This window comes from Lampetra planeri, chromosome 15 (assembly GCF_965212315.1).
Source record: "Lampetra planeri chromosome 15, kcLamPlan1.2.h2, whole genome shotgun sequence".
NCBI classification, from domain to species: Eukaryota; Metazoa; Chordata; class Hyperoartia; order Petromyzontiformes; family Petromyzontidae; genus Lampetra; species Lampetra planeri.
In genome coordinates this window covers 1,972,996-1,999,610 of record NC_136121.1, presented here as the reverse complement: position 1 = coordinate 1,999,610, position 26,615 = coordinate 1,972,996, and the positions used below count along the sequence as shown (strand labels likewise).

The 26,615-nt window shown below is 47.0% G+C and overlaps 1 protein-coding gene across 2 annotated transcripts in view; it reads left to right on the top strand.

Annotated features, from left to right (window-relative positions):
* LOC144722603 (glutamate receptor 2-like) overlaps positions 1-26,615 on the top strand; it is a 214,702-nt gene that overhangs the window by 86,979 nt on the left and 101,108 nt on the right. For both annotated transcript variants that reach the window (XM_078600826.1, XM_078600828.1), the window contains exon 3: positions 18,548-18,787. In XM_078600826.1, coding sequence (XP_078456952.1) covers positions 18,548-18,787 — 240 coding nt within the window. The remainder of the gene's footprint in view (positions 1-18,547; positions 18,788-26,615) is intronic.

Genomic DNA, 26,615 nt, shown 5'->3' with positions numbered 1-26,615 from the left:
TCCACTTCGCATCTGTGCATTGCTAGTCACCCACCCACCTACCCATCGAGCAGCCTACCTACCAGTGACAGTTTTAGGAGGACAAAATGGTACCACTGTGGGTTTTTCAGTGTCACGTGAGGCATGGGTTGACTACATTCAATGCGATGGGAGTGCAGTCATCAGTGCCCACTCCATCGGATAGGCAGGGCCCTGGCGCGCCTCAAATGTGCCAGTGGAAAGATATCATCACAGGTAGGCCTGGACTGACTATAGGGCAGAAGTCCCCGGGAAAATGCCCGGTGGGTTCGGACCATTCTGTGTGGGGACATTTGCAATTGTGATCAGAGTAAAAAAAATGTAATTAATATATTGTATTACTTCTAATGTGTACACTTCATTGTTTATTTACGCTCTCAGTTATGTACGCTCTCAGTCCCATATTCGGCAGTTCCGAAGATTATTTCTCACCGGTCCATTTGATTGTTGGACCCAACCTAAATGGGCCAATGAGATCGCACGGTAAAATCACGCGAATACATCACGTCTGAAATATAGATACTTAGTATACAGTTTGTCGCACAATCCATTTCACAAAAAAATGTCCCAATTTCCCACAGCCCGAATTTGGGCCGGGGGGTGTTTAAAAATGGCTGGGCCAATGTTCGAGTCCCAGTCCGTCACTGATCACAGGCGTGCCTTGATCTCCCCGTGCTTCACATCCACGCCTCACCACCGCGCTCCCTCTCATCGCTCTTATTTAAGGAGCTTTCCATTTTCCCGAATCTTACGAGTCACCTGGGACCCCCCACCCCCCGTTCGTTTCATGAGTCATTCGCGTACACCCCCCCCACCCTCGAGTACGACCCATGCAGCCCACACTGCCAACTACCATCCACCTGAAAAGTCAATTGGGGGAAGGGGGGGGGGCACCATGGGGCCCCACAGTGAGGCCGCACCTTCCCACCTGCCCACGCCGACCCCCACTTGCATTTATTGTTTGTATATGTAACAACAAAATTGCCACTGTTATATCCTTTTCTTAATCCAAGAAAACCTCACAGAGATTCCATTTTCAGGAGGGCACTGCTTGAGATGTTTGGCCATTTCCTTTTTACATTATGTTTTGCATGCGGGAGAGGAGACTTAAATAAATTAAACACACAAGCACGCGCGCTCGTGCCTCAACTGTGCAAATGGATATAAAGGAAGCTGCTTTGTAGTATTACCCTTTTGCACCAGGCTAATGTGTAATCAGTCAGCTCGGTATTTCGAGGGGTAATAAGGGGCAGGGATGGCCCATATTAAAATAAAACAAATACAGATAGTGCAATAAATCTTGACTTAAAGCTTTCGTGACTGCAGGAATTCATATTCTTTGGGTCTTTCGGTAAAGTCACCTTGATAGGTTCAAAGCAAATAACTAAAAACTACGTTTCGATCGCAACACAAGCGGTCATCATCAGGAAAAGGGGGTTAGCTTCTAAAGGCAAACTGTTTATAAAGGTTTGAAATGGGCATAGCCCAAATGTCAGCAGCCAATGTTAATGTCAGTGGTGGGCAGCAACCGCGACGGTGGTGGGTTTTCCACCAATCAAATGGATGCCAGGTAAAAATACATTAAAATAATATATATTCAGTACAGCTGTGAAATACTGAAGCAGATGCAAATGGGAATTTTGTTCACGGTTGTGGGCTTAGAGATCACCAACCATCGCTGTTGCTAAATATCGTATCGACACTTTTGGAATTTGAATATAACAAATTCGTAGGGGCTTGAGTCTTACGGCAAATTAGCAGTTGATTTGCAGTTGAATAAGATTGTTTGAAGTTGCGATATTTATAAAACGTAGCTTTTGCTGTCTTGGAAAATATCAGTGTGAAACTTGTGAGATGCTGGCATCAAAAATGTCTCAATTCCTGTTCCCAATCAAACTCCAAAGAATTATTTGTTGAAATCACAGCAATGCCAGAACGAAAGCATGACCTGGTTTTCTGTTCAATTTGGATGTCTATCATCTATCCCATTTCCAATCTGATTGTGGAAATTCATTGGTGGTTTAAATAAAGTCAGACTTCTGAAATATTATTAACAACAATACTCTCACCAAAGGGAGCACTTTAATAGCTATACCATTTATTTTTTGCAAACACGTTCAGTTTTAGAACCATTTCTTATGAAAGTCACTGAATGTTGGGCGCAAAAGAAGGATTGCGAAAAGGGGTATAAATGCAGCACCTAGGTCAATCTGCTCAAGCAAATCATATCAAGGGTAGTGTTTATTGAGCATGGTTTTATTGACTCTACCCAGTAGAATCACTCATATTCCATCAGCAGAATATGGAACATGTTTGATTTGATTAATGAAGGTAATATCCGATTGTTTATATTAATAAATCCATTTTCATAATTTAATAAATTCACCAGGTGAGGGGGGCTGGTGAAATCCAAGTTTGCGTTAAGAAGGGATTCCAGAAAATATATCCAGTACCCAGATCACAGTGGAATATATGTGTTGTGTAATCAAAACAATAGATGGTTGGTTAATTTATTTAACCTGGATGAGAGTCCATTGAAATTCGCAATCACTTTTCTGAGCAAGATCTGTAAAATTCCTGTTAGCTAGCAACCGCTATATTGGCAAGTTGCAGTGGAATATATTTGCATGTGTGATGTGTGTGCTCTAACGCGGGTACGCAATGGTTTACACTGACATAAGACGTCACAAGGTGATCATTGGAAATATACAGCAAGCAATACACTTTATTAACACCATGCATATTAATCAAACTGGTGATCGGTTTTCCATGTAGCTTTCTGCTGTTGCCCTTTGCGGTTCTCTCCAATGTTATTTTTCCTCGGATTGTTACCGCGTGTTGTTCGGGACGATGTCCGATGTTTCGCTCCACATTGCAGGAGCCTTTTTTTTTCATGAACCGAATCCTACCGAATCCAAACACAAACTCAAAAACCGGCAAAGCAAATGTATTTTAACACATAGTAGGCTTTCGCAACCAATATTATCCATAAGAGGTTTTTGGGTTAGATCGCCTAAAGAGAAATACAACTCTGTCTGTCCGCCTGATGATGCTGGTTGTAATTACTGGTGAAACGTTTTACTCGAATTGTAAATGTTGTGTGTTTACTCTCCAATAGACCGGTGTGTTGAACTAGTAATGACTTGGCATTTTTCTTTTCGTGAAAAATCTTACTTATTAGCTGTGTCGGGTGGTGGCAGGTTTAACCACACATTTCTATTTAATTGACCTTACCCAAAAACCTCTATTATGGACAAAGCAATGATGCACTTTGCCCGCGCATTGCATTCTACGGGTGGCTTGACTCACAACCGAAAGCTTGCAAATCCGGGGGTTAAACGTGCCCACATATCCTTGCTGGGTCGACGATATAAATATCACTCTGTGAGAGAATAGAGGAAATCGCCTCCCGTCCAGAGAATACGTCGTTTCTACCGCTGGCCCAGAGGGGTCAGTTGGTGATGACACCAGCCCGGTTGCTCACAGGAGCACTTTGACTTCCTGGTGCTGAAGGGATTTGTATTACTCATGCACACACAAGGGGCGGTCAGAGTGCATTGCATTGAATACTAAAGCGCAGCCGGCACAAACAATATCCCGAATGGTAATATCCCTTTGCTGTGCAAAATACGGGAGCCATCCCAACCGTACACATACCCAAACTGACAGCTTTTTAATTGCTTTATTTTTTCGGAATCCATTCTTAAAATGTAATCTATTATATACCGCGTTTATTTTTCACTTTTTGTTTGTTGGATGTGTTTGTATCGCCCATGTGCTTTGTGAATGTAAGTGTCTGCGGGGAGCGGTGGTGCAGTGTTTAGCGCGCTGCGCTACGAATCCGGCGACCAGAGTTCGATTCCTGCTTAGGGCCAACACCAGTGACGATTATCTGAACCGGTCATGGGCCTCCCCTAGGTTGACTCAGCCTAAAATTAATACCTGGTGCGATGTGTAAACATCGCCACTGGGAAGACAAATGCGGCCGGGCGCGATGATGGCCCCCCACCCACTCGTGTCGTGCCGGCCTTTATAGTTGCTCACTAACAGCACTTGCCCCAAAAGTCTGTTAAGGCTATACGGGGGATCGTTGCCTTCTTGTTGTTGTGCGTCTGGGGAGCAGTGGCACAGTCGTCACCACACTGTTAACCACCTAACCAGGTAGCTGAGTTAAATTCCTAGCCATGGCTAACAATCACCGGCAATTGATACCTCTGAACCTGTCCCAGGAGCTCCCGTCGGTAGACTCATCCTTGTGCAGTGCGTAAACATCAGCACTGGGGACGCAAAGGCAGCCAGCAAGTTTATGGCCACACACCGCTCACAAGTGAGCCGCGTCCAGACGAACTGGATGCTCACTGACAGGTGCGCCGCTCACAGTGAGCTTGCGAGGGTCAGGGCTATTTCACAGACGATAACCAAGGGTGCTGCAAAGGTAAAGGGAGTATTCCACGTTGGGTATCGTCCAAGATCACCCTGTTGTGTTTGCGGTGCCAGTTTTTTTTACAAATTCTCGCGGACTGTACTTGCCCAGGCAAACTGAGTCTTTGTATCTTGGTGTTTATATTCCCCTCTGCACATTGCTATCTTCAAATCGAATCAGGTTCAATTCCTGACCAAGCAAACCGACAGTGGTTGCGAGGCGAATCTAAACTAAACTATCTTATTGATTCTTTTGGTAAAGTCACGTAGAAGGGAAATAATAAAATAATAAAAATAAAACATATTAAAATACAATTCTCACTACGTTTCGGCCACAACGCAAGCAGCCGTCCTCAGGTGAAGAACAGGTCTGTTGGAAATACATATTATGCCCGTTCATTATGTAGGATTAGCAGCAACAAAGGGAGGAGGTAGGGTTAGCAGTAATAAGGGAATGAATTTTAATAGTAAAGAGCTGCAGCAGCCAAACCACCACGTAAAAAACTAAAATATAAACTACATCTATGTTATCAATATACTAAATATACTCTCCAATAAGCTGAGCTACTAACAGTAAGTCATACATTACAATTTTATGTCGCAAAAAATGTAATATGCCTCCAGCTAAACTTTTTCCTTACATCACACGGATCTACCCCGTACTATATAGTGCTATAGACAAACCCAACATTAAATTACATACTGCATTACTATATACCACCCTATACCTTAGACTATACATTATAATATTACACTATGTATTATTCTACCCACCCTATTGTATACCACACTGCTGTATATTCACTATACAATTACGACACTATATATTACCTTATACATTATATTAAACAATACACTTTTATACTATTCATTAATATACAATCTGCTAAACACTATACCAATGGGAGAGTGGTGACAGGGGCTTGCAGCGGAGCAAAGACTCCATTCCCTGCTGAGAATACATAAGATATATAGTCAATGCCAGTGAGTGGACTGCGGTCTGAAAGTCACCATATACGTGAACACAATCAGTTAAGATCCGAAATGGTTTATTACGTCCTTCCAATGATTGCTGAGCCAGAATCCATATTCTCGGTTGAAATTGTCTCTGTGTTTGTATATGTGGATCGCCTCATGAACGAATCTCTCATGATAGCCAGATGGCTTGCAGAGAACTTCTGTCTTGGAGAAGTCAATGTCATGTGAGCCCACTGAATTGTAACAGTGATCTGCCACGGCTGAGGTGTTTGTCCTACCATGTTTCAGGTCTGCTTTATGTTCACGGATGCAGTCCGAGACATGTCGTTTGGTTTCTCCAATGTAACTGCTACCAGAGAGACAACTTAGTTTGTAGACGCCAAGGTACTGTATGTCTGGAATCACATTTTTTACAGACGGGACCAGATCACGGATTTTATGTACTGTGTTGAATCGGACCTGGATCTTGTGTTTATTCAGGATTTTGGAGATCTTTTTTGTAACCCCCGCAATGTAGGGTAAGGTGATGGTTTTGAATGGCTCCTCAACCGGATCCTTCTTGATGGTTGGAGTGATGGCTTTGCGGATTGTGTAGTCAGAGTAACCATTAGCCTTAAGAGCTTGGCGTATGTGCTTGAGTTCACTGGCAATGTGTTCCTGGTTGGAGATCCATTGGGCTCTATGGTGTAGAGTCTTGATGAGGGAAATTCTTCTGGGATGGATGGTGGTGGGAATCCGGTCTTAGGTAAGCATCCGTATGGGTAGCTTACCTGTAGACAGAGTGGCGCATTGAACCATCAGGTCTCCTTTTAATTAGGATATCCAAAAAGGGTAGCTTGCCATCTTTTTCGACTTCCAAGGTGAATCTGATGGCTCGGTGTATTGAATTGATGTGGTCGAGGAATTGGTCTAGAGCAGGCCGGCCAGATGACAAAAGTGTCATCTACGTACCTCTTCCATAAGGTCGGTCGTAGAGTGGCAGTTTGGATGGCGTCAGTCTCAAATTTCTCCATGAAAACATTGGCTACAACCGGAGATAGGGGGAGCCCATTGGGGTGCCCTCAGTTTGTTTGTAGAAAGTTCCATTCCAGGTGAAGTATGTATTGGTTAAGCAGTGTCTCACCAGGGGGGTACCTCAGTATTCAGTCCTTGATGAACCAAGTCTTCAATGATTGTGATGGTGTCAGGTACAGGAACTTTGGTGAATAAGGAAACCACATCAAAACTGACAAGCAGGTCGTCTGGGGAAAGGGAAATTCCCTTGATTGTAGAGTGATACCCTGGTAGACCCACCCAGAGCAGAGTCCGCTGCCTCCTGCAGTGTCACAGCCGGTTTGTCTGTAGAAGGCACGACAAGCGCTCTTGCAGGGTCAACAGGCACAGGCAAGGGTGTGTCGGCGGCAACAGGCACCGGCAAGGCAACATCAGGAGATGACGCATCCGTTCGAGGGGCCACGTATGGTTTCAAGTGAGACGTATGGACGTACCAGCGCCGAGATCCGAACCGAACGCACGCGGACTGCGGGTTAGGAACCTCAATGAGCCTAACAGGCCCCTGCCATGGTTTATGCAATTTAGGGGAGGTTCCTGCTCGCACCTGCGGGCAATGCAGCCAAGCCATGTCCCCCACCTTCCAGGGGCACTTCCCCTTCGAGCGTCGAACGCAATGTTCGTTTCGGGCCTGGGTTTTGGCAGTAGCCACTCGGGCCTCCTCCCGCGCCTCAGTGACGCGGCGAACGGCGTCCTGAATGTAATCGGGGAGAGGCTTAGTAGGTCCTTTCACTCCCGTTCCTAACTGCACATCCATTGGCGGCACGTTTTCGCGATCGTACATGATAAAAAACGGAGAATATCCTGTGGACGTGTGAGGCCTCATCCGGTATGCCGAGAGTACCTCCAGGGATGTGCAAATCCCAGTCAGCTTGCTTCTCATTAACCGTGTGACACAGCATGGCTGACAGCGTCCGATTTAGTCGTTCCACCATGCCATCCGTCTGCGGGTGGTAGGGGGATGTCCGGATCTTTTTGGTCCCCAGAGCAGCGCACACCTCCCCCAACAATTTAGAAGAAAAATTCCGGCCCTGATCCGTGAGCAGCCTCTCTGGCGCCCCTTTGTCCATGACATATCCAAATGGTCGGGCAAGGGCCAGGCCATCGGCCAGCGCGAGAGATACTCCACCCCAACTAGCAAGTATTTATTACCCTTAGCGGATGGCGGGAAGGGTCCCAAAATATCCAACGCCACCAACTCGTTAACTCGAGACACTTGTATAGACTGTATCGGCGGCACATATGGGTGTTTAGGCGGCTTCCGCCAGGCACACTCGGGACACGTGTGAACGTGCCCGACGACATCCGTCGTCATGCCGTGCCAGAAGTAGTCTCGCTGCAACGTCAACAAGGTTTTCTGCACCCCCAGGTGTAATAGCGTGTCGCAATGCAGAGTCCTAATCAATTCGTCGACGACGGCACAACCAGACGCCAGCGATCATGTAACCCTTCCCTCCACATCACCAGTCCGTCGTGGAGAGCGGCCCCCGGCGTCCCCCCGGAAACCAGTCCCCCCCTCCCTTTGCAGCCCGACTCCGCAGGGTCCCCAACGAGTCGTCAAGCATTTGTTCACGAATCCACACTGCTCGTGGAAGGTTCAGAACCCCATCGGCCGGTCCCGGGCACATTGGAGCCTCAGGCACCTCGACCGCTAACGCAATAGGCCGAGGGGGCTGCTGGGTCAGCGTACACCTATGCGTACCCGACGCGCAAGCGCAAGGGGATCCTTGCGGCAACCTGGAGAGCGCGTCCGCATTCGCGTGACGCGCCCCCTTCCGATGTTGAATTTGGAAGGAAAACTCCTGCAGAGTGTCCAACCATCGTGCCAGCTAGACGGATGGTTGGTCTACCCTCAGAGCATATTGTAAAGCCGCATGATCCGTGCGCACAATAAACGAACGGCCGTAGAGATACGGCCAAAATTGGCTGAGAAAATAGACAATGGCCAAAAGTTCACGGCGAGTGACGCAGTAGCGGGTTTCCGCGGGGGACAAGACGTGGCTACCGTACGCCACCACGCGTTCTACACCACCTTTGGACTGTGACAGCACGGCCCCAATGCCCGTGTCACTCGCGTCCCTGTCCAGAATGAAAGTGTGATCAAAATCGGGATAGTCCAATGTTGGCGCTGTTGCCAAACGATCGCGCAGGCCCTTAAACGCCACCTCCTCTGGCGGTCCCCAACTGAATTTCCGTCTTTTACCCGTAAGGAGGTGCAGAGGCCTAGCGATCGTTGCAAAATTGGGAATGAACCTACGGTAATATGAGGCAAACCCCAAGAAGCGACGCACATCCCCCACCGTGGCCGGGGTTGGCCAGTTGCGGACGCACGCCGTCTTCTCCGGATCCGTGGCAACCTCGTAGGCACTGACTATATGTCCCAAATAGCGCACGGACCATTGCAATAGGTGACATTTCTTAGGTTTAAATTTCAGATTGGCGGAGCGCATCCTGGCGAACACCGCCTCCAGTCTCTGTAGATGTTCATCAAATGTGCGGCTATAGACGATGATATTGTCTAAATATATCAGACATGTCTCCCATTGCAACCCCGTTAATACCAGCTCCATCAACCTCTGAAATGTGGCGGGGGCAGCATTCAACCCCATCGGAAGACAATTAAATTGAAATAGGCCCTGCGGCATACGGAAAGCAGTCTTTTCCCATGAGGACTCATCGAGGGGAAGCTGCCAGAATCCCGAAGAGAGATCCAGCGTCGAAAATAACTTTGCCCCCGACAAGGCATCGAGGGAATCATCCATACGCGGCAGGGGGTACGCATCCGCCACGGACACTTTGTTTAATTTGCGAAAATTGACGCAAAATCGCAATTTGCCGTCTTTCTTTTTGACTAAGACTACAGGCGCGCCCCATGGGCTGTTAGACGGAGATATTATGTCCGCAGCCAGCATGTCATCCACTGCTTGACGAACATGGTCTCGCTCCGCCGGGCTCATCCGATGTGAGTTCAACCGAATCGGAGCAGCGTCCCCCGTGTCAATATGATGGGATAGCAGGGAGGTGCTTCCCAAGTCCAAATCGTCGGAGCTAAACACATCGGAATAACTCAACAATAGCGCGCGAAGCGCGGATCGCTGTTCCCCGGTCAGGGATGAATTTTCGCCGCACAATTCGGCGACCTAGCAATCATCTTGGCCCGTAGGGCCCGAAACTCCGGCAACCACATCCCGGCGGCCCAGATGGTCCTGGGCCGTGAACGCTGTTGTGGCATGGGCCACGACCGTTCCGGCCGGCACGCAAACATTCTCCGTACTCCCATTAAGCACCTGCAAAAACGGCTGCTGGTCCAGCTGGATAATAGTTTGCACCCCGACCAGCGCCGATCCGCCCGTTATGGTTGCGGACGGCGATAACAAAACCCCAGGCGCTCCTTCCCGACCAGGCACCGGTTTCCGATATCGCAAGGGGATAAGCATCTGTGAACCAGGTGGAATGTCAACAGATACTTCGGACAGCGCCTGCACCTGGCAGACCGGAGCGGGTCGCCCCCAGGGCGACGGCAAAAATGTAATTTTTCGACCCCCCGGTAATTCAATGCAATTTTGATTAACTCTTATTAGAATGGGCATTTTGGCCAGAAAATCAGTTCCCAACAAACACGAAACCGCAAGGGACCTCGAAATCAACACAGTTCCAGAGGCCGACACCACCCCGATGAATATATTGGCGTCCACCTGGCCCACAATGCCCATACTCCCCCCGTTTGCTGCTACACAGGAATCATAAACCGGGTGCACTGCGTCCGGCGGGATGCCCAATAGATGGAAAATGACATCCGATATAATCGTCGCGGACGCACCGAAGTCCACTCAAATGCGCACGTCGACCCCTTGTATAGAACCCGGCACAGTGGATGAACCAGTAGCGGCCGCAACAACCCGCCGTGCCAATTTACGCCACTGCGTTACCGAGCGACATGGGCCAGTCGGCGGCCTCCCGTTGTTAACGACACCCGGATCGCGCGGCAACGGTGATGAATGAGGTGCCAAGCCTTGCTGGGTGTCTGGTGCGCACCGACTTGCCTGTCCAGGAGGGTCCTTCCGCGGCACGTCCGTGGTCGAGGCCTCCTGCTGGGGCGGCCCCGGGATAGGGGCCCAGCAATCCCTGGCCAAGTGGCCTTTGCGACCGCAACGGAAACACTCGACGTCATTACGACGCACAGCACTCCCCCCATCCCGACGCTTCCGCGTCGGCGGCGCAGATCGTGGCCCCGGCCCTCCGCGGGCAGGCCACTGCGCAGAGGCGGCCGTCAATTCCTGCGGGCCCCCCCCGTCAGGAACGTACACCGCCTTCTTGGGATCCCAACCCACGGCACCCCCTTCTACGATGGGCCACCCTGTCCACGCCGTCACCTGCTTCCAACGGCGCAGATTAAACTGGGCATACAAACACTTCGCAGCAGCCCGAGACATTAACTTCTCATGGCCGCACACCGGCATAGGGATCCCCAAATCTCTCGACAGCTCAAGCATTTTGCCCAAAATCAGGGGTTCCAATTGGTCAGGCTCCGTCTCAGGGTATGCGGCCGTGGCCAATTCCAGGACAGCACCCCTGTATGCCACTGGCGACTCTTCGGGTGCCCACTGGCGCTGAACGATCGTCAGTGAGCGTCATCCGGTGGCTCATACGCATCCGCCATCTCGTCAAAAACCCCTCTCAGTGTCTTCTTCTTCTCGGCCTTGATGGAACGGAAAAATCTGACCGACTCATTGTCGAGAAGAGTTGGCAGAACTTCCAGGGCCTCTGCGTCAGTCCATCTGGCGGAGCGTACCGCCGCCAAAAATCGGTAGGCGAATACACTCCAGTCGCCTCCAATTGAAAATTCTTTAACTGTTGTCAAGTGACGGCTGCGGGTCCTCGCTCCGCTGTCCTCCGCAGACGGCGCGTCGCGTGGCATGTTCAAGATGGCGTCGCACCGCAACGTGTAAAAGATGGCGGCTTCCCGCCGCGGAGGGCGCAAGATGGCGGCTTCCCGCGGTTCTTCCCCTGCCACGCCCAAGATGGCGTCCTCGTGCCACGTGGCAGAGGGCGCTGGCGGCGCAGGCAAGGCCCTGGTCTGTTAGTCACCCCCAGGCCTCCCCGAACCCGTCGCCGGCGTGACGAGGTCGCACAGTTGTGCCAAGACGGTCTTCAAAGTCTCCAGCTGGGCCGCCATCTGTCTCCATCGCTGGTCAGCGTCCCCCGGCGCGGGCGGATACACCGAAGTGGCGACCTCTTGCACCCCCGGGCCAACACTCGTTCCCGCGCCAATTTCTCCCTCCATCGTTGGCAGCGCCACTGCCTGAGGAAGGTCGTCGTCGTCGGAAGATGTAGCAGACGATGGTGCGTGGATATTCTTTCTTCTGAGTTGTTTTGACATGCCGTTTCACTTCTGACACCAGTGTAATAAAGGACTCTTGCACTGGGTCTGTCTCTTTGTCCTTTATTGTGGTTCGTACAACTTTGCCCGCACGGCGTCTCGATCAGAGTCTCCTCCGTCTCCTGCTCGGCAGCCCCACTGCTGCCGTCGCTCCTGCAGACTTGCTGCTGGCTCACTATGCAGCCCCGCTGCTGGCTCTTCACTCAGCCTCTCTGCCTCCGACCTGCAGCCCCACGGCTGCTCTCTATGCAGCCCCGATGCTGGCTCTCCGTCTCCTCCGTGCCCGGACACCGCTGGCCAATGGTGCCGAGTCCCGACCTGTGGCGATCACGCCACTTTCCACCTCCTGCCCTGCGTGGCCTCCTCCTGTCTTTATTCCCACACTCTCCTCCAGCCCTTCCGGTTCCTGCCCTTAAAAGCTCTCCCTCTCCCCACGTGACCCTAACTCCTCCCACCCGTTACGTCACATCCCGCGAGGCCGTTTATGCTCGCATTACAAATATGCTAAATGCCTCTGTTGATATGCACATTTCTTTGTTAAGGCGCCCTTTCTCCCCTAACCCAGCTTAAATATACGCTGTCAAGCTTGGTGGTGTTCATTCAGACGCTGTCTTTCCGACAGACCTGTTCTTCACCTGAGGACGGCTGCTTGCGTTGTGGCCGAAACGTCGTGAGAATTGTATTTTATTATGTTTTATTTTTATTATTTTATTATTTCCCTTCTACGTGACTTTACCGAAAGAACCAAGAAGATGAATCCCTGCAGTCACGAAAGCTTTAAATCGAAATTTAAACTAAACTATTTTTTTCTTTTATCAGGTAAGGCCAACTCACCTAAATAGCTCTTTTTCAGAAGCCACCTAGCGACAAATAATCGCTCAATGAAGTGGATTATCACATTGAAATTTATTGCAGCCAAATACTCTAAATGCATGTTTCTAAATGTCGAGGGTAAAAATAGAGGACCTGGAGAAAATCCACACTATACAGGTATCAGGGTCAGGATCGAACCCAGGCGAGGTAGTTGACATCTCTCCACCGCGGAATCTGATTTTGGCTAGGTTGGCTCAGGATAAATTGAGTATCTATTGAAATGTGCTGATGATGTCTGGAGTGGGAATAAGTGTGATGTTGAAGACATATCCTATGTTAGCCTTAATATATACTTGCTGGCATCTCTCATGCTAAATGGGAAATTCTTATGTTTGTACGCGTGAAACAATGCACCGGGATGTTTGTAAGCACGGCAATTTCTGCGTAACATTCTTTATTCGTACCGTTCCAATAACGCTCCGTGGCCGAACTACTTATAAAACACACGCATGTATCGTTTACAATTCAGTGCAAACCTGACCGTGACCATCACCCTGAGGAGAGGAACATAAATATTATTAATGTCAACTTTTGTCTCCCGTGTCCATTTCGACTGTTGCAACCATGTCGGTGAATTGGGACGTCAACTGAGCAGACAGATTTTTACTCAGAATGTATCTTAGATCACAACACAAGTTGTTTATTGTGCCACACGGGAGAGCGGGGGAGGGGTGATTTTCAGACACGCTGCACTTCCCTGTTGTTTGATCATGTTGTATTTTGTCGCCCATACAACCGTGTGTGAAGCCACTTGTCCCCCAGTGTGCCTGCACTTAAGTCAGGGCACTTCTTGCCTTTGCTCCTTCCACTTGGCAGAAACATATGTGGCCTTTAAAAACAAACAAAACATAAACCCCTCTGAGTATAAATCTATATTTGCATTTGGTTTGGGAAGCCACCATGGATACAAAGAAAATCAAATGGTTAATGGGCTGCAGCTGGTAATTATTTAGATTCACTATTCCTAGTGGTTTAGAAAAATGCTAATCCAACGTGGCGCTAATGTTAAAATTCATGAATGTAAAAATAATGGCCACACTTCTACTATGAGGATGATGGCGTGGTATAATGGTTAGCACACCGGACTTGCAATGGTGGCGAGATATTACCTACCTCGCCTGGTATGTACGAGGTTGTGGTTTCAATCCCAACCCTGACGCCTATATATTTGGAGTATCCATGGTCGCTTGTATCTTTCTCCGGGTCCTCCGGTTTTTTTCTCTACATTTAGAAACATGCGTTAAGATTATTTGGCTGCTATGAATTTCCACGTGATAAGCCACTTCGTTGAGTTATCATCTGTGGCCAGGTCGCTTCTGAAAAAGAGATATATAGTTCAGTGGGCCTTACCTGGCAAAATAAAAAAATAGTTGTTTAATTTAGCAACGAAGAGGTCACTGGTCCAATCGCTCCACACAAATAGTTGATACAACTGATACGTTTCTGAAAGTTAGTTGAACGGCAGATGGTAGGATCAAATGTGGGTACTCCCACCTGTTCCAAGACGTCTGGCAAGCATGGCAGAGTCCGGTATTATACTCTAGAATGGCTTTCCATCTCGTTGAGGCCCCCACCACCAGCAGTGGAATGAGAAAGCAACTGCAGGGCTGCGCGTTTACCTTCAACTGTGAATCATGTGCACTGAATGTTGATGGCTGCAAATCCTGTTTGCTGGCACAAGCGCCAAGGCAGGTTGCAAGGGTTGTACGGTTGACCCCTGCTTTTGTGGCTGACCTCTACTCAGCAATGCAACAAGCCGTTGTCAGAGTGTGCCATACACTGCAGAGTTACATTATAATATCTTGCAATATCAACTGCCACATTGTGCCAATGTCAATCAAATTTTATTTTATCCTAAAACGTTATCTTCATTTTCTTTGAACAGTGGTATCTGAACCGGTCCTAGGCCTCCATAGGTCGACTCGACCGCAAATGAGTACCCAGTGCAGTGTGTAAACATGAGCATCGATGAGACAAAGGTGGCCTGGAGCGGCTGGACACTCCGTGGTATTCTAGATTTGAAGCTTTCGTGACTGCAAGGATTCATACTCGTTGGTTTTTTCGGTAAAGTCACGTAGGTAAAAAATAAAATAAAATAAATGAAAACAACTAATTAAAATTACGCCAAAAGGCGTACAGTTCAAAGACAATGTACTATAAGAGTAATGAAAGCTCTGGGTGAGTATCTACATCATGGGCTCTCCTTTGCTAGTACCAAAATATAAGAATAGGTTTTTCCCCTTTTTTCTGGCAACAAAACTGAAAGCTTTTTACAAGGAATGAGCTGTATGCCTTTTGGCGTCCTCTGGTCTAACACAGAGACGAGGCTCAAAAGAAAGCTGTCGCTGGTGTGGACCAATCAGTTTCAAGGACAATGCATATATTTTAAGAGTATGTTTTTTGTTTGCATTCTGACCACAGGTATTGTGGTTAATGCAGACATGATTCCGCATAAAAATGTTTCAGTGGCCAGGCATGTTTCTTTGATCACGGCTGCTGAGCACAGGCCCAAAGCGCCAAGGTTGTAACAAATTGGGAAAAGAGACGATAGGAGGGAATTTATAAGTTGAGTAATGTGAGCAGAAAGAGAAGTGTGACCTATACCGTTGGTTAGTCGCCTATTTATCGCTCTTGTATTGCTACTGCCATGCTTGCTATTCCAATCAACTACCTTAGTAGTTGGCGCTCATTACCAGCACTTTCTGCTTTTATCTATGAAGTGTAAACAGGGGATATGTGTATCTTTGTGTGTGTGCACGTGTTTTTGTGCGTGTGTGAAGAGCGGTACTGGTGTATCGTTTAGCGCACTGCGCTACGAACCTGGTGCCCCGAGTTCGATTCCACTCACGGCCAACAGCAGTGGTGATTATCTGAACCGGTCCTGTGCCCTCCTAGATCGACTCTGCCTCAAATGAGTACCTGGTACGGTGTGTAAACATTGCCACTGAGGAAGACGAATGCGGCCGGGAGTGATGCTGGTCACCCACGCCCTCGTGTGCCGTGCTGGCGTTTATAGGTGCTTGTTTACAGCACTTGCCATAACAGTTTGTTAAGGCTATACGGGGGATTTTTATATTTTGTATTTGTCTTGTGTGTGGGTGTCTGTGCACTTTTTTGTATGCATGCATGTGAGCGTTCTAAAATCTGATATCGATTTAAGACAAAGCTTGGAAAGTGGTGTAGAATGTTCTGATGACACTGGATAAATGTTCTGGCTCATATGTCAAACGTATTTGTTTTCATGAAATTAAAACGGAGTAATACATTCTGCTTGTGGGCGACTAGTGAAGATAGTGATTCATCATTTAAGCTCCATCAGCACGTCTGCCAAACATGAAAAAGCAGCACAGCAAGATTCAGCCACAACAACAGCAGCGATAAGTATAACATATAACATATAATTACGATTATTCACGTTCACCCAGGAAAGCCTCGCTGATGTCCCTGCGTCGAGATGTCTCCTAAAGTCGTGTTTTGCATGCGGGATGAAACCAGAGTGGCCAGAGAATAGCCACCCTTACAAGGGGACACTTGCTGGACTGCCTTCTGATATTAACAATATATTTGGGAGTTTCATACATTTTCATTACCTACCAACCCTTACATTGAGGTGTTAGCCCGTTCACTGGATATGTTTATTCAGAATTTATGTACTTAAACAGCGACATAATGCATGACCTAAATTGATGACAGCAATTTACAGACTCATATTGTACGTTACCTTTATTTTTGTATCATTACTGTCACAAGCATTACCATTGTAAAATATTCATTGTAACAATAATTATATTAAGTACAGCCCTTTGTCAATCTACTGGCGTATGACAGCCTCCTCCAGTCACGCCTGTCCGATTAGCACGGTTGGCTACGTGCGGTGCGACAGAAGTTCAACATGCATACATTCAGACAAGGGTGCTATTTGACCACACCTCACCACACTGGCAAGCGCCGGTTCGCAAAGTGGGGCCGTATGCATTTATGTTGAATTTTATTCGCACCGTACGTAACCAACCATGCTACTGCGAGGTGCGGGGGAAAGGACAACAGACTAAACACAACAAGCAGTTCTAAGATATTCGTGTTCAATTTAGTACAGTGGTGTAGTATATCGTATATAGTGTAGCACGTAATGTAGTGTATAGTGTAGTATGTAGTGTGTATGTGTAGTGTATGTTGAACTTTTTTCGCACTGTACGTAGCCAACCGTGCTAATCCGAGGTGCGGGCCAGTACAGATTCGGATATCGCTCACCACCGACGTTAGCACTGGCCAGGAATCGAACCCAGGTCTCACATGGTTCACAGTGCAGCATGCTGACAACTGCGCCACTACCCCTACAGGATAAGTCCTTCTTTCGCGGAAATATGGTGGACCAATCTTGTGGATCCTCGTGTCTTGCACGGTTGTCCGCAGACAATAAGAGGTATTTTTTGCAGACCCTACAGCTGTGGCACATGATATGAGTCATGGATAAGTGGAATTATTCCGTGTCCCATTATTATTCTGAACGATAATCGCTTTCACTGGGAACCTGGTGTCGGATGTTAGTGTGAGACGAGCGGACTAACCTGTCAAATCACGTTCGTCCCACCCACGCTGGGTGAAACGCCGGCCCGTGGTGCCACCTCCATTGTCTAGCACACGGTCCACACAGCTCTACTAACCCCCTCCCATCCACTGCGAGCTAGTTGGTAGCAACTACACGGTCCCGTGGCAGGGAGCAGTCTCTCCGGACAACAACCGCGGTGGCCTGCCTGTCACGTGATGTGTGTACGTTGAACTTATTTCGCCCCATGCATAGCCAACCATGCTAAACGGAAATGCGATACCCGTGATGCCTTCTTGAAGGCGAGATGTCAACCACCTCGCTGGTAGCCCTCACCAGCCTTGCTCTGCGTGTGCTCGCCACATTGTGAGGCAGGACTGTGGCCTATTGCACACCAACTGCAGTTAAAAATACAATACTGCCAGAATACAAGTTTTAGCTTAATGGTCGTGCAGGAATCGATTGATGGCACAAACCTCTTTAATCGTACAGTAGTATCTGTTAAAAGAGAACGTTAACTGTCATGCTGATAAATGGTAAAAAAATACATTATAAATACGCTTTAGGATGGTGATTTGACTAGTTATCAGCAGACTGGCTTACGTTTCAGCCAGTTTTCTTTTTACGATGGACGATGCGATTATCACTAAGATCGTTGTTTTTTTTGTCACCACTATCATTATCACCAAAGGATTAACTACATTTTAGGCTTGTAACATAAATAGATATTTAAGACTGGGTGATATAATTTGGAGAGTAAAGCATTCTGCTATGCAAGGTGCAATCCAAAAGTTATATTTTAAATATATGGCATTTAACTCGTAATTTAAGTGTCTAACTGTCGTATTGATGTGCGGACTTCTCGGAAAATTGGCTGCCATCTAATAACTCAGATGTGAGTTGTTTCAGCCCAACAAGTTTCAGTTGTGGCTACTCCACACAGCAGCAATGCGGCCTTCATCAGGGGGTGATGGTTGGTTTCTGACACTGCACACATCGCCTGCCATCCAGTCTTGCTGCGACGAAATTCAAAACGATGTCACCATGTGACAGTTAATTGTGGTATCGCTTTCCCAACAATCATTACTTGGCTGAAGATATCTTCGTGTACAGAGGACTGCAGAGCCCGGCCAATTGTTGGTGCTGGCTCATCGCTTCACTGCTGCCTTGCGGCTTGTCTGTGGTTCCTCAGCGATCGTTCGTATTACTGTGAAGCAAAGTTCCCAACTACTCAGTGTCTTGACCTTTCACCCTTTGCTTCGCGCGTGCCTCTCCCCCAGTCTGCTCACAGTTTTCGCGTGGCGTTTTTGCCATTTTTGGCTTCTACGACAAGAAGTCGGTGAACACACTCACGTCGTTCTGTGGCGCCCTGCACGTGTCCTTCATCACGCCCAGCTTCCCGGCCGAGGGAAACACGTCCTTCATCCTGCAGCTGCGGCCGTCGATCACCATCGCCCTGCTCGACCTCATCGCGCACTACAAGTGGCGTCAGTTTGTCTACCTGTACGACACCGACCGAGGTGGGCCCGCGGCGCCACCGCGCTGCTCGTGCGTTCGACGGTGTGCGCGTGTGTGGAGATTGTGGTGGTGTGCGCAAGTGGTGGTGTGTGCGTGTAGGGAGCGTGTGGGGAGCGTGGCGGTTCGCTTGTGTGGGGAGCATGGTGGTGTGTGGGTAGTGTGTAGGGAGCGTGGCGGTGTGCGTGCGTCTGGATCGTGGCGGTGGCTGTAATGGAGCGTTTAGTGCATATTGCAATTAATACGTTTAACAGTTTATATTTGACCAGGTCAGGCCCACTCAGCTATGTAGCTCTTTTTCACAAGCAATCTGGCCACAAATCGTAGCTCAAGGAAGTGGTTTATTACGTTGAAATTTATAGCAGCCAAATACTCTAAACGTATGACGTTGATTCTAGGTGTGGAAGAAAAAAACGGAGGACCCCGAGAAAAATCCACATGACCACGGGTAGAGAAAACATGCAAACTCCAAATATAAACGCATCGTCAGGGTGGGGTTCTAACCCACGACCTATTGCATACAGAGCGAGGGAAATGACATCAACCGAAGAGGCTTGATTAAAGCTTACTCTACAACTGTTTATGGCATAGGGTTTTGGATAGTTCTCATCGTCAATCACGGTCAATCCACTCTGGACGAAGCCCTCCCAAAATCCATTGACATCTCTCGCACCGTACAACATTGATAACCTCAACAAAATACAGATCATGCCTTCAGTAATTAGTGATCTTCATTTCTGGCATCTTGGGGTTTAAATGTCTCTTGGGCGTCTGATAAAAAAAACCGTGGTCATTTCATTAACAGCAACAACAAAATAACACTTGTAATTTTGAAAAAAATGAGCTGAGGATTGTTGCTTCCTCAAAAATTAAGTCGTGAGCCACCACTCGGCACGGGAGAAACGAGTCCCAGGTGTGTGTGTGGTCCCCCTGAGCCGTCAACTGTGGAGCCAAACTGCTGTGGTGGCCTGTAGCCAAGGGAGGCATTACGCCTGCACCCCACCCCCCACCCAGCAACTAAACCAGTGGCTCCTCCCCACCGAGAAGCAAAACTCGTAACACGGAGAGATTGCTCTCAGTGTGTCACATCTCTGCTTAAATTAGTGTCCAGCTGCTTGTCCGTGTGGCTGGGCGGCATGCCAGCCGCAAAGGAGTGTGGGTAATGGCCCAGAGCGCTCATCCCATTCCAATGACGTACGTGTGTGTACATCATCAGTTTATCTTCCAATTCCGTTTCGATGGCATGCGTGTACGCACGCGTATGAATGTCATCGGAATGGAATCAGAACTAAAAAGTTCACGCCGGAGGGCGTATGGCACAGTTTGGCAGCAGGTATCGTAGAGTGTGGTCATATCACTACAGTGAAACAAGAAGAAAACCCCATGCGGTCTGTTTCACGTGATCGTGTCACAATGGCATGATCCATGGGTAAATATTTTGTTCAACAACAAAGTCAGAAGTCAAGAGTTGTTTCCCTTTCTTTGAGGGAACCAGACAGTGCTGCCCAATATGAAAGGGATTCCAGCATTCCAGGGATGTATTTTTGGGATCCTTATTCGACAAATTATACAATGGATAGCTGATTGAGTCAAAGCTGCTGTCTAGGAGTGGATCCTTGTTCTTGAGTTACATTATGTATACCTGTGACTTTGTGATTGCACCACATTTCAAGAGAAAACGAGTGTCTACTATGGCCATGAGAGCTGTTAATAAAGACGTTGTACCGTGCATCAGCCTCACCAAACAATCTGTCAGGTCAGCTGACACCATGAAGCTCTAGGCCCTCGAATTTCTTCATTTACAATAGGAAGATCATGACGATTATGATGCAACACATAATTAAGTGGCTTCCTCATTGATGGCAGACCGTGAATATATATTTCCACATTGGTCAAGGTGCAGCATCATTTCATCATCTGTGGACGGTGGTGTAGAGGTTACCTGACATGTCAATGCACAGATGGATTCATTATAGTTGGCAAGAGATGTGACACTGCTCCTCCTCTGTGCTTGTGTGATGATGTGGATCCCTTGCAAGGACATCTGGTGCTCCTTGGAAAACGTCAAACTGAACCGTTTGTGGAAGATAAAGTCTAGGTTGCCACAAGTGCCAATGAAGTTGCTAGATAACTCATTCATATATTTAATGAAGGAATGCTGTCATGGTGTGTAATGGTTCTCACACTGGACTTGCAATCCGGAGGTTGCTGATTCATTCTCCCAGCATTGCAGTTGAAACAATGGGGAAAGTTTTTAACCCTTTTCCATTCCGAGAAATCTGCAAGTTGCAGAGTGGGTGTCCTGTTCACTGCTTAATCTCGGAACGTGCAAGCGGTTAGCGTTCATTTAATTCAGAGAGGCATAGCGCCGCTGTTTTTCAAGATATTGTACTCGTCGAAAAGAAATGTCATGACACAACCACATTCTAGTATAGCCAGAGCCAAACTGTGTCACGTGCCCTCTCACATGGCCTTGTGGGAGCCTCGATACATCTTCTGACCTGAAGACGTCCTGATAAAGTTATTTTATTTATTAAATCTGATGTCGTACATGTACGTACATCATCGGAACGGAAAAGGCTTAAATACCCTACCCCACCAGATTGTACGTGCTGAGAGATAGTGGATACTGCCACTTCTTCCAAGACGTCTGAACTGCATGGAAGAATAGACGAAATACGTTCGTAAGGGGCCTTCTGGAGCTCCCACTTGTGGAAGGCCGCATAAGGTTTAGAGTAATGTCATGAAGAATTATTGTTATTATTATTTGTAGTTCCTCTCAATAAACACTGTCACACTCGTCATTGTGGGCCGATGTCAGGACAGCATCCTCAATGTGCACGTCAGACAAAATGTGCGAGAGAATATTTTAGTGAGTGGCTGTTCAACGAGCAATTTAAGTAGACCACCACATTCTAATTACAATGCGCAATATTCACAGGCTTCCACAAAATTGCATGAGACAATGTCGATAGAGACCGACCCTGTGTAATTACTGACCAGTCTTATCAGATTGTGCTTACAGTTTAATCTCATTGACTTTTTATTTAAGCAACTATGCAAATGATAATATGTGGCATACTATAGAAACACATGTTAAACTCGTGAAAACACATTCACAGATGTTTTCATGGAGATGTATACAAGGCAATATCTGGCCACTACAATAATTGACACAGTAATTCTTAGTCATTGTGGATATTGAAATGCAGTTGTCCTGGCTTTGGATGTAATTTATTTGTAGGCTCCTCAAGTAGGAAAAGCTGCAGTGATTGGAACAGGCAGTCTGAATGTTAAAATTAATGTTCCTAAGCAGCATCTGCTTGGGTAGATTAAATTTGGACCAAATGGAGTCGATTGGAGTAGAGTGGACTTGCAAATAAGTAGTAACAGTAAGGCTAATTATTTGAAGTTTTTTGGCACTCTTATGCCTCAGAAGTTCAACACGCCTTACGTCATCACATTTCATCTCAACCATTCCAGTGTCTGGCTGTAGTCTAGCCGAGTGGCAGCTGTCCCCACACAACGTCAACGCAGCACTGGCCTTGAAATGAGCAATAGTCAGCCAGTAATAATCGTGCGAGTACCATATTGTCATTCATCAATTGTGACAATTTTTTTAGACCATGACCACAGAATTAAAACGTTTTTGGGTTAGATTGCGTTATTTATAAATGTGTTGTAACCCTCCACCACCCGACACGGCCAATCAGTAAAAAAGTGTCACGTTGACAAAAGACAAATAGTTCACTACTTTAGCCCACCGGTGTGTTGAAGAGTGAATCCACAACATTTACACATAGCTTAGTCTTTTTTAAGTAATGTCACTGGATCTTAAACGTCCACCGTGAAGCAGACTGCACGTAATATATTGTTTAATTAACCCTAATTGGCGATTCCCATTTGGGTTTCGTGGATAGCAGCTGCTTTCTAGAGGAACATTGTTGGAAGCCAGTATCATTGTTCTCAAAAAAATATTAGTCTGATGTAACTGTGGTGATGAAGTTTGTTTTCAGCTGCAAATATTTTCCATGATTGTCACTCCTTGTCAACGTATCTACATATCATCTGTGATGGGAGGTCCGATAGTTCGTAATGCAGAATGTCAGAGCGAAATAAATGTAATCAAGGAAAATAATGGTGAATGAGATGTATATATTTTTTAAATTCTGTCCATGAATTCAAGATATTAAACGAATTTTTTTTTTGTGGAGAACATGTTGGTACCCCGGGGTATCAAATAATACAAAATGTCTGAGGCAATTAGATATTTTATTTCTGGGACACTATTTTTTCCAGGGGTATATTTAACTCTGCGACTGGGGTATCCAGGCCATTATCTGCCATTCTCAGCGCTCTCAATGAGATCGAGGACTTAAAAAAGTATTTTGAATCCAACTTCATCGCGACTAGCTGGGAGAAGCACATCCTCGCATTCATGTCGAGCACGTCAGCATCAGCAGCAGGAGCGGCATCCTCTGTGGCAGGTGTCTCTTCGTTGGTGGCAGACCCGTTATCTTCGGTGGCAGAAGTGGCGACATTCATGACGGGTGCATCATTGGCTTCCAGGACGGCGTCTTCGTGATTGTCCACGTTATCGAGTGTCGAAAGCGTTCATTGGATGGTCGGTGTTGGTGGTTCGCAGCAGACCGTTCCTCGTCGCATTGTTCGTGAATGGTGCAATCGCAAGATGATGGCATTGCAGCGTGTGATCGCCAAGCTGGGTCAAGAAGCGATTAACAAGATTCAGAACGATTTGGCGTTGATGAAGACATCCGGTATGGATTGGAATGGCAGTAGTCTGAGGGGATCATTATTAACATGATCCAGTCAGGGCTATCAGAAATTGAGATTCGTTCAATCATTTCTGTCGGCGGTTCCAAAGTTGTGCATCTGCGTAAGGTCCTCAAAGATGAAATTGACACTCTTCATGCGCAAGGCACATCACGCGCTTGCTAATGCTGATCTCGACGCCATCAAACAGGACTCCGAAACATGGGAGGTTGAAGATGGCTTTCCGTGTGCTCATCGGCGACCCAAACAGTACCTCGTCACGCCGAAGATCATGTGGACCGAACTCTATCGGTGATACAATGTCAAGATGGAAGCCCAGGACTGTCGTTTCGTGTCTTTTTCAAGATGGATTCAGTACATCCACATGTACTATCCCGGTCTTAGCTTGATGCATACAGCCGAAGATGTTTGCGACTGCTGGATTAGAATCAATATCCAGCTCGAAGGCAAGGATCTTCTGGATGATGAACGTAAACGCCTACTGCCATCGGCCAGCACAGAACGGTGTCAAAATTCGTCAAGGAGTATGTCAAACAACACACTCCTGATCAGAAAGTCCTTGACACCGTTATTCCGGAATACTACGACGACAACAACGACGCAGCCGGTGGCGACCCGAGTGGACTGCCTGTCAGTGCAGGAATGAAACGGCCTTCCCACTATCTAGATTCAGATTGAGGATTTTGGTGGTAGCTTCGCCATGCCGCACTATGGTCACATTTGCCTGTCCGCGGATTACTTCAATTACAACCTGATGTTCCAGAACTTCGCCCATTCTATACGGGCTGGGACGTGATTTTGAAGAAGCACTTCAAGCAGATGCCAACTTGCTACACGTTCAACTACTTTTTTGAGATCAATGAAGGGTTCGTTAACATGAAACACCTTGGCTTGACACCCGACAGTGAGGTCGTCCACGTCCCGCTGATCAAGCAGGAGAATGTCGAACTCGTCTGTTGATCGATTCTACATTATTTGTTCGGCGGCAACGTAGACACGATCGAGCAGGGGACGTTGCAATCAATCCGTTTGCCGACGGCTCCTGTCGGCAGCCTGACGATGAAGAAATTGCTCTTGCTCTCAAAGAAGTACTTTTTTTATTCCTCCAGAATACCTGACATATTACCCGGCAATCGCGAGCGAGATTAGCTCGCAGATCGACGACCCGATTCAGCAAGCAACCCCCACCCGCTCGAACAAATGCCAGCTTGTTTCGATTGACGCGATGGTGGATCCGGACACCGCTGCGGCACCGAAGGCAAAACTTGGGTGTCTCAAGAAGAAAACTGGCGTCGCTCCGGGGCAGAAATTGATCCTGTCTTTCTTTGCCAAACATTAGCATAAAAAAATGTGTTATCGAAAGATTCAACGTTGAATAGTGCATCGTGTATAGCTCGTCGCGATGAGTCGATTGCCGCATCACCGACCATCAACAGACTAAAAATGACTGCATCACGGACATTGTGCGAAAGCCAGGGTACTATGGTACCCCGAGGTACTGCCATAAGGTTAATATGTGAATGCAGCACATAACAGTGTGAGGGCATTATTAATGCAGCGCCTCAAGCCCATAGTCACCAGATTTTAATTTATCTATTTTTGGTTGACGCTTTTAAAAAGAAGGTTTGAAGGAATACTAAAAACATTTTGAACTATAACATCCATTCTGCCGGGATGGCAGAATGGATGTTATTCTGTCAAAAAGTTCAGTGCACGTAAGTTCAGGATCAGCTTTGCACATGTCTGAATCCAATTGGTTTGAAATCAGGCCAAGTTAAAATGCCTACATTTTTAAGGAGTTATATGAAAAATCCCTGTAGTAGTCATGGAAGAATTTGCCCCAATGATTTGTCTGTGCATTTATTTAAAGAATTTGAACAAAAAGACCCTTTATAAAGAATCAGAATTAGAACATGTATTTATACAGGAGGAATCTGATGAGCTGTAAAGCTTTTTTCACAGATGTATAGTCGGGGCAGGTAAGAACGTTAAAACAACAAACAGTAAAAAATATGATCATAGTGGAGAGTACAAGAAAGGTAAACAAATCACCCAGACACATACAAATAAAACTAAACCATCCCCATCCTATCAGGCAAAGCCCACTGAGATATTCACTTATTTTTGAGAAGCGACCTGGCCACAAATGATAGCTTAACAAAGCAGCCCATAATTTGGACATTTAGAGCACCAACATAATCTCATTGCGTGAATCAAATGAGGCACCACAAGTAAAGCATTAAATGAAAAACGAATAGATGACCATGCGGTGCAGGGCTCAGAGCAGTGAGCAAGCACTATTGAGATTCTAATTATTATTTTTTTACCAGGTAACGTCCAATGAGCTATTAGCTCTTTTTCAGAAGCGGCCTGGCCAAAAAAGCGGCTTATCATATGTGGGAATATATAGCAGCAGCCAAATAATCTAAAGTCGTGTTTCTTAATGTGGTGGGATTAAACCGGAAGACCTGTAGAAACCTCCACGTAAACAGGGGGAGAACATGCAAACTCCAAATATACAGGCGTCAGCGTCGGGGATCAAACCCATGGCCTCCTGAATACCAGGCAAGGGAGTTAACATCTCACCACCGCAGCAAGAGGGAACGATTCTGGGTTAGAATGCCACTGTCGCCCCAATCACAAATTAGTCTAATCACTCATGACAAGAACATAACTTTGTTATTCACTTAATTTGGCTAAATTCAGGCTCCGAGATAAAAACAAATGCTAGTTTTACCGCCAAGTGACAAAATATGTCTCGAAAGAAGGGAAAATGGAAAAGTGTCCCCCGCGAGTGTGAGGATATAAAAGGTCCCTTTTAGGGATTGCAGACGCATTTCTACATCTCCTTGTGTGGCCCATTGGATCATACATGGGGTTACACCATACTCAAAGAGTTTCATATGGATACTTCATATTATCATGTGATGGCATTATCACCATTGGACAATTGGAATATTAATGGAATATAAATGAGTAAAATACAAATACTAGAAAATGTATTCTTCCAAATAAGTTAACCTTTGCAATTGTTGTTTA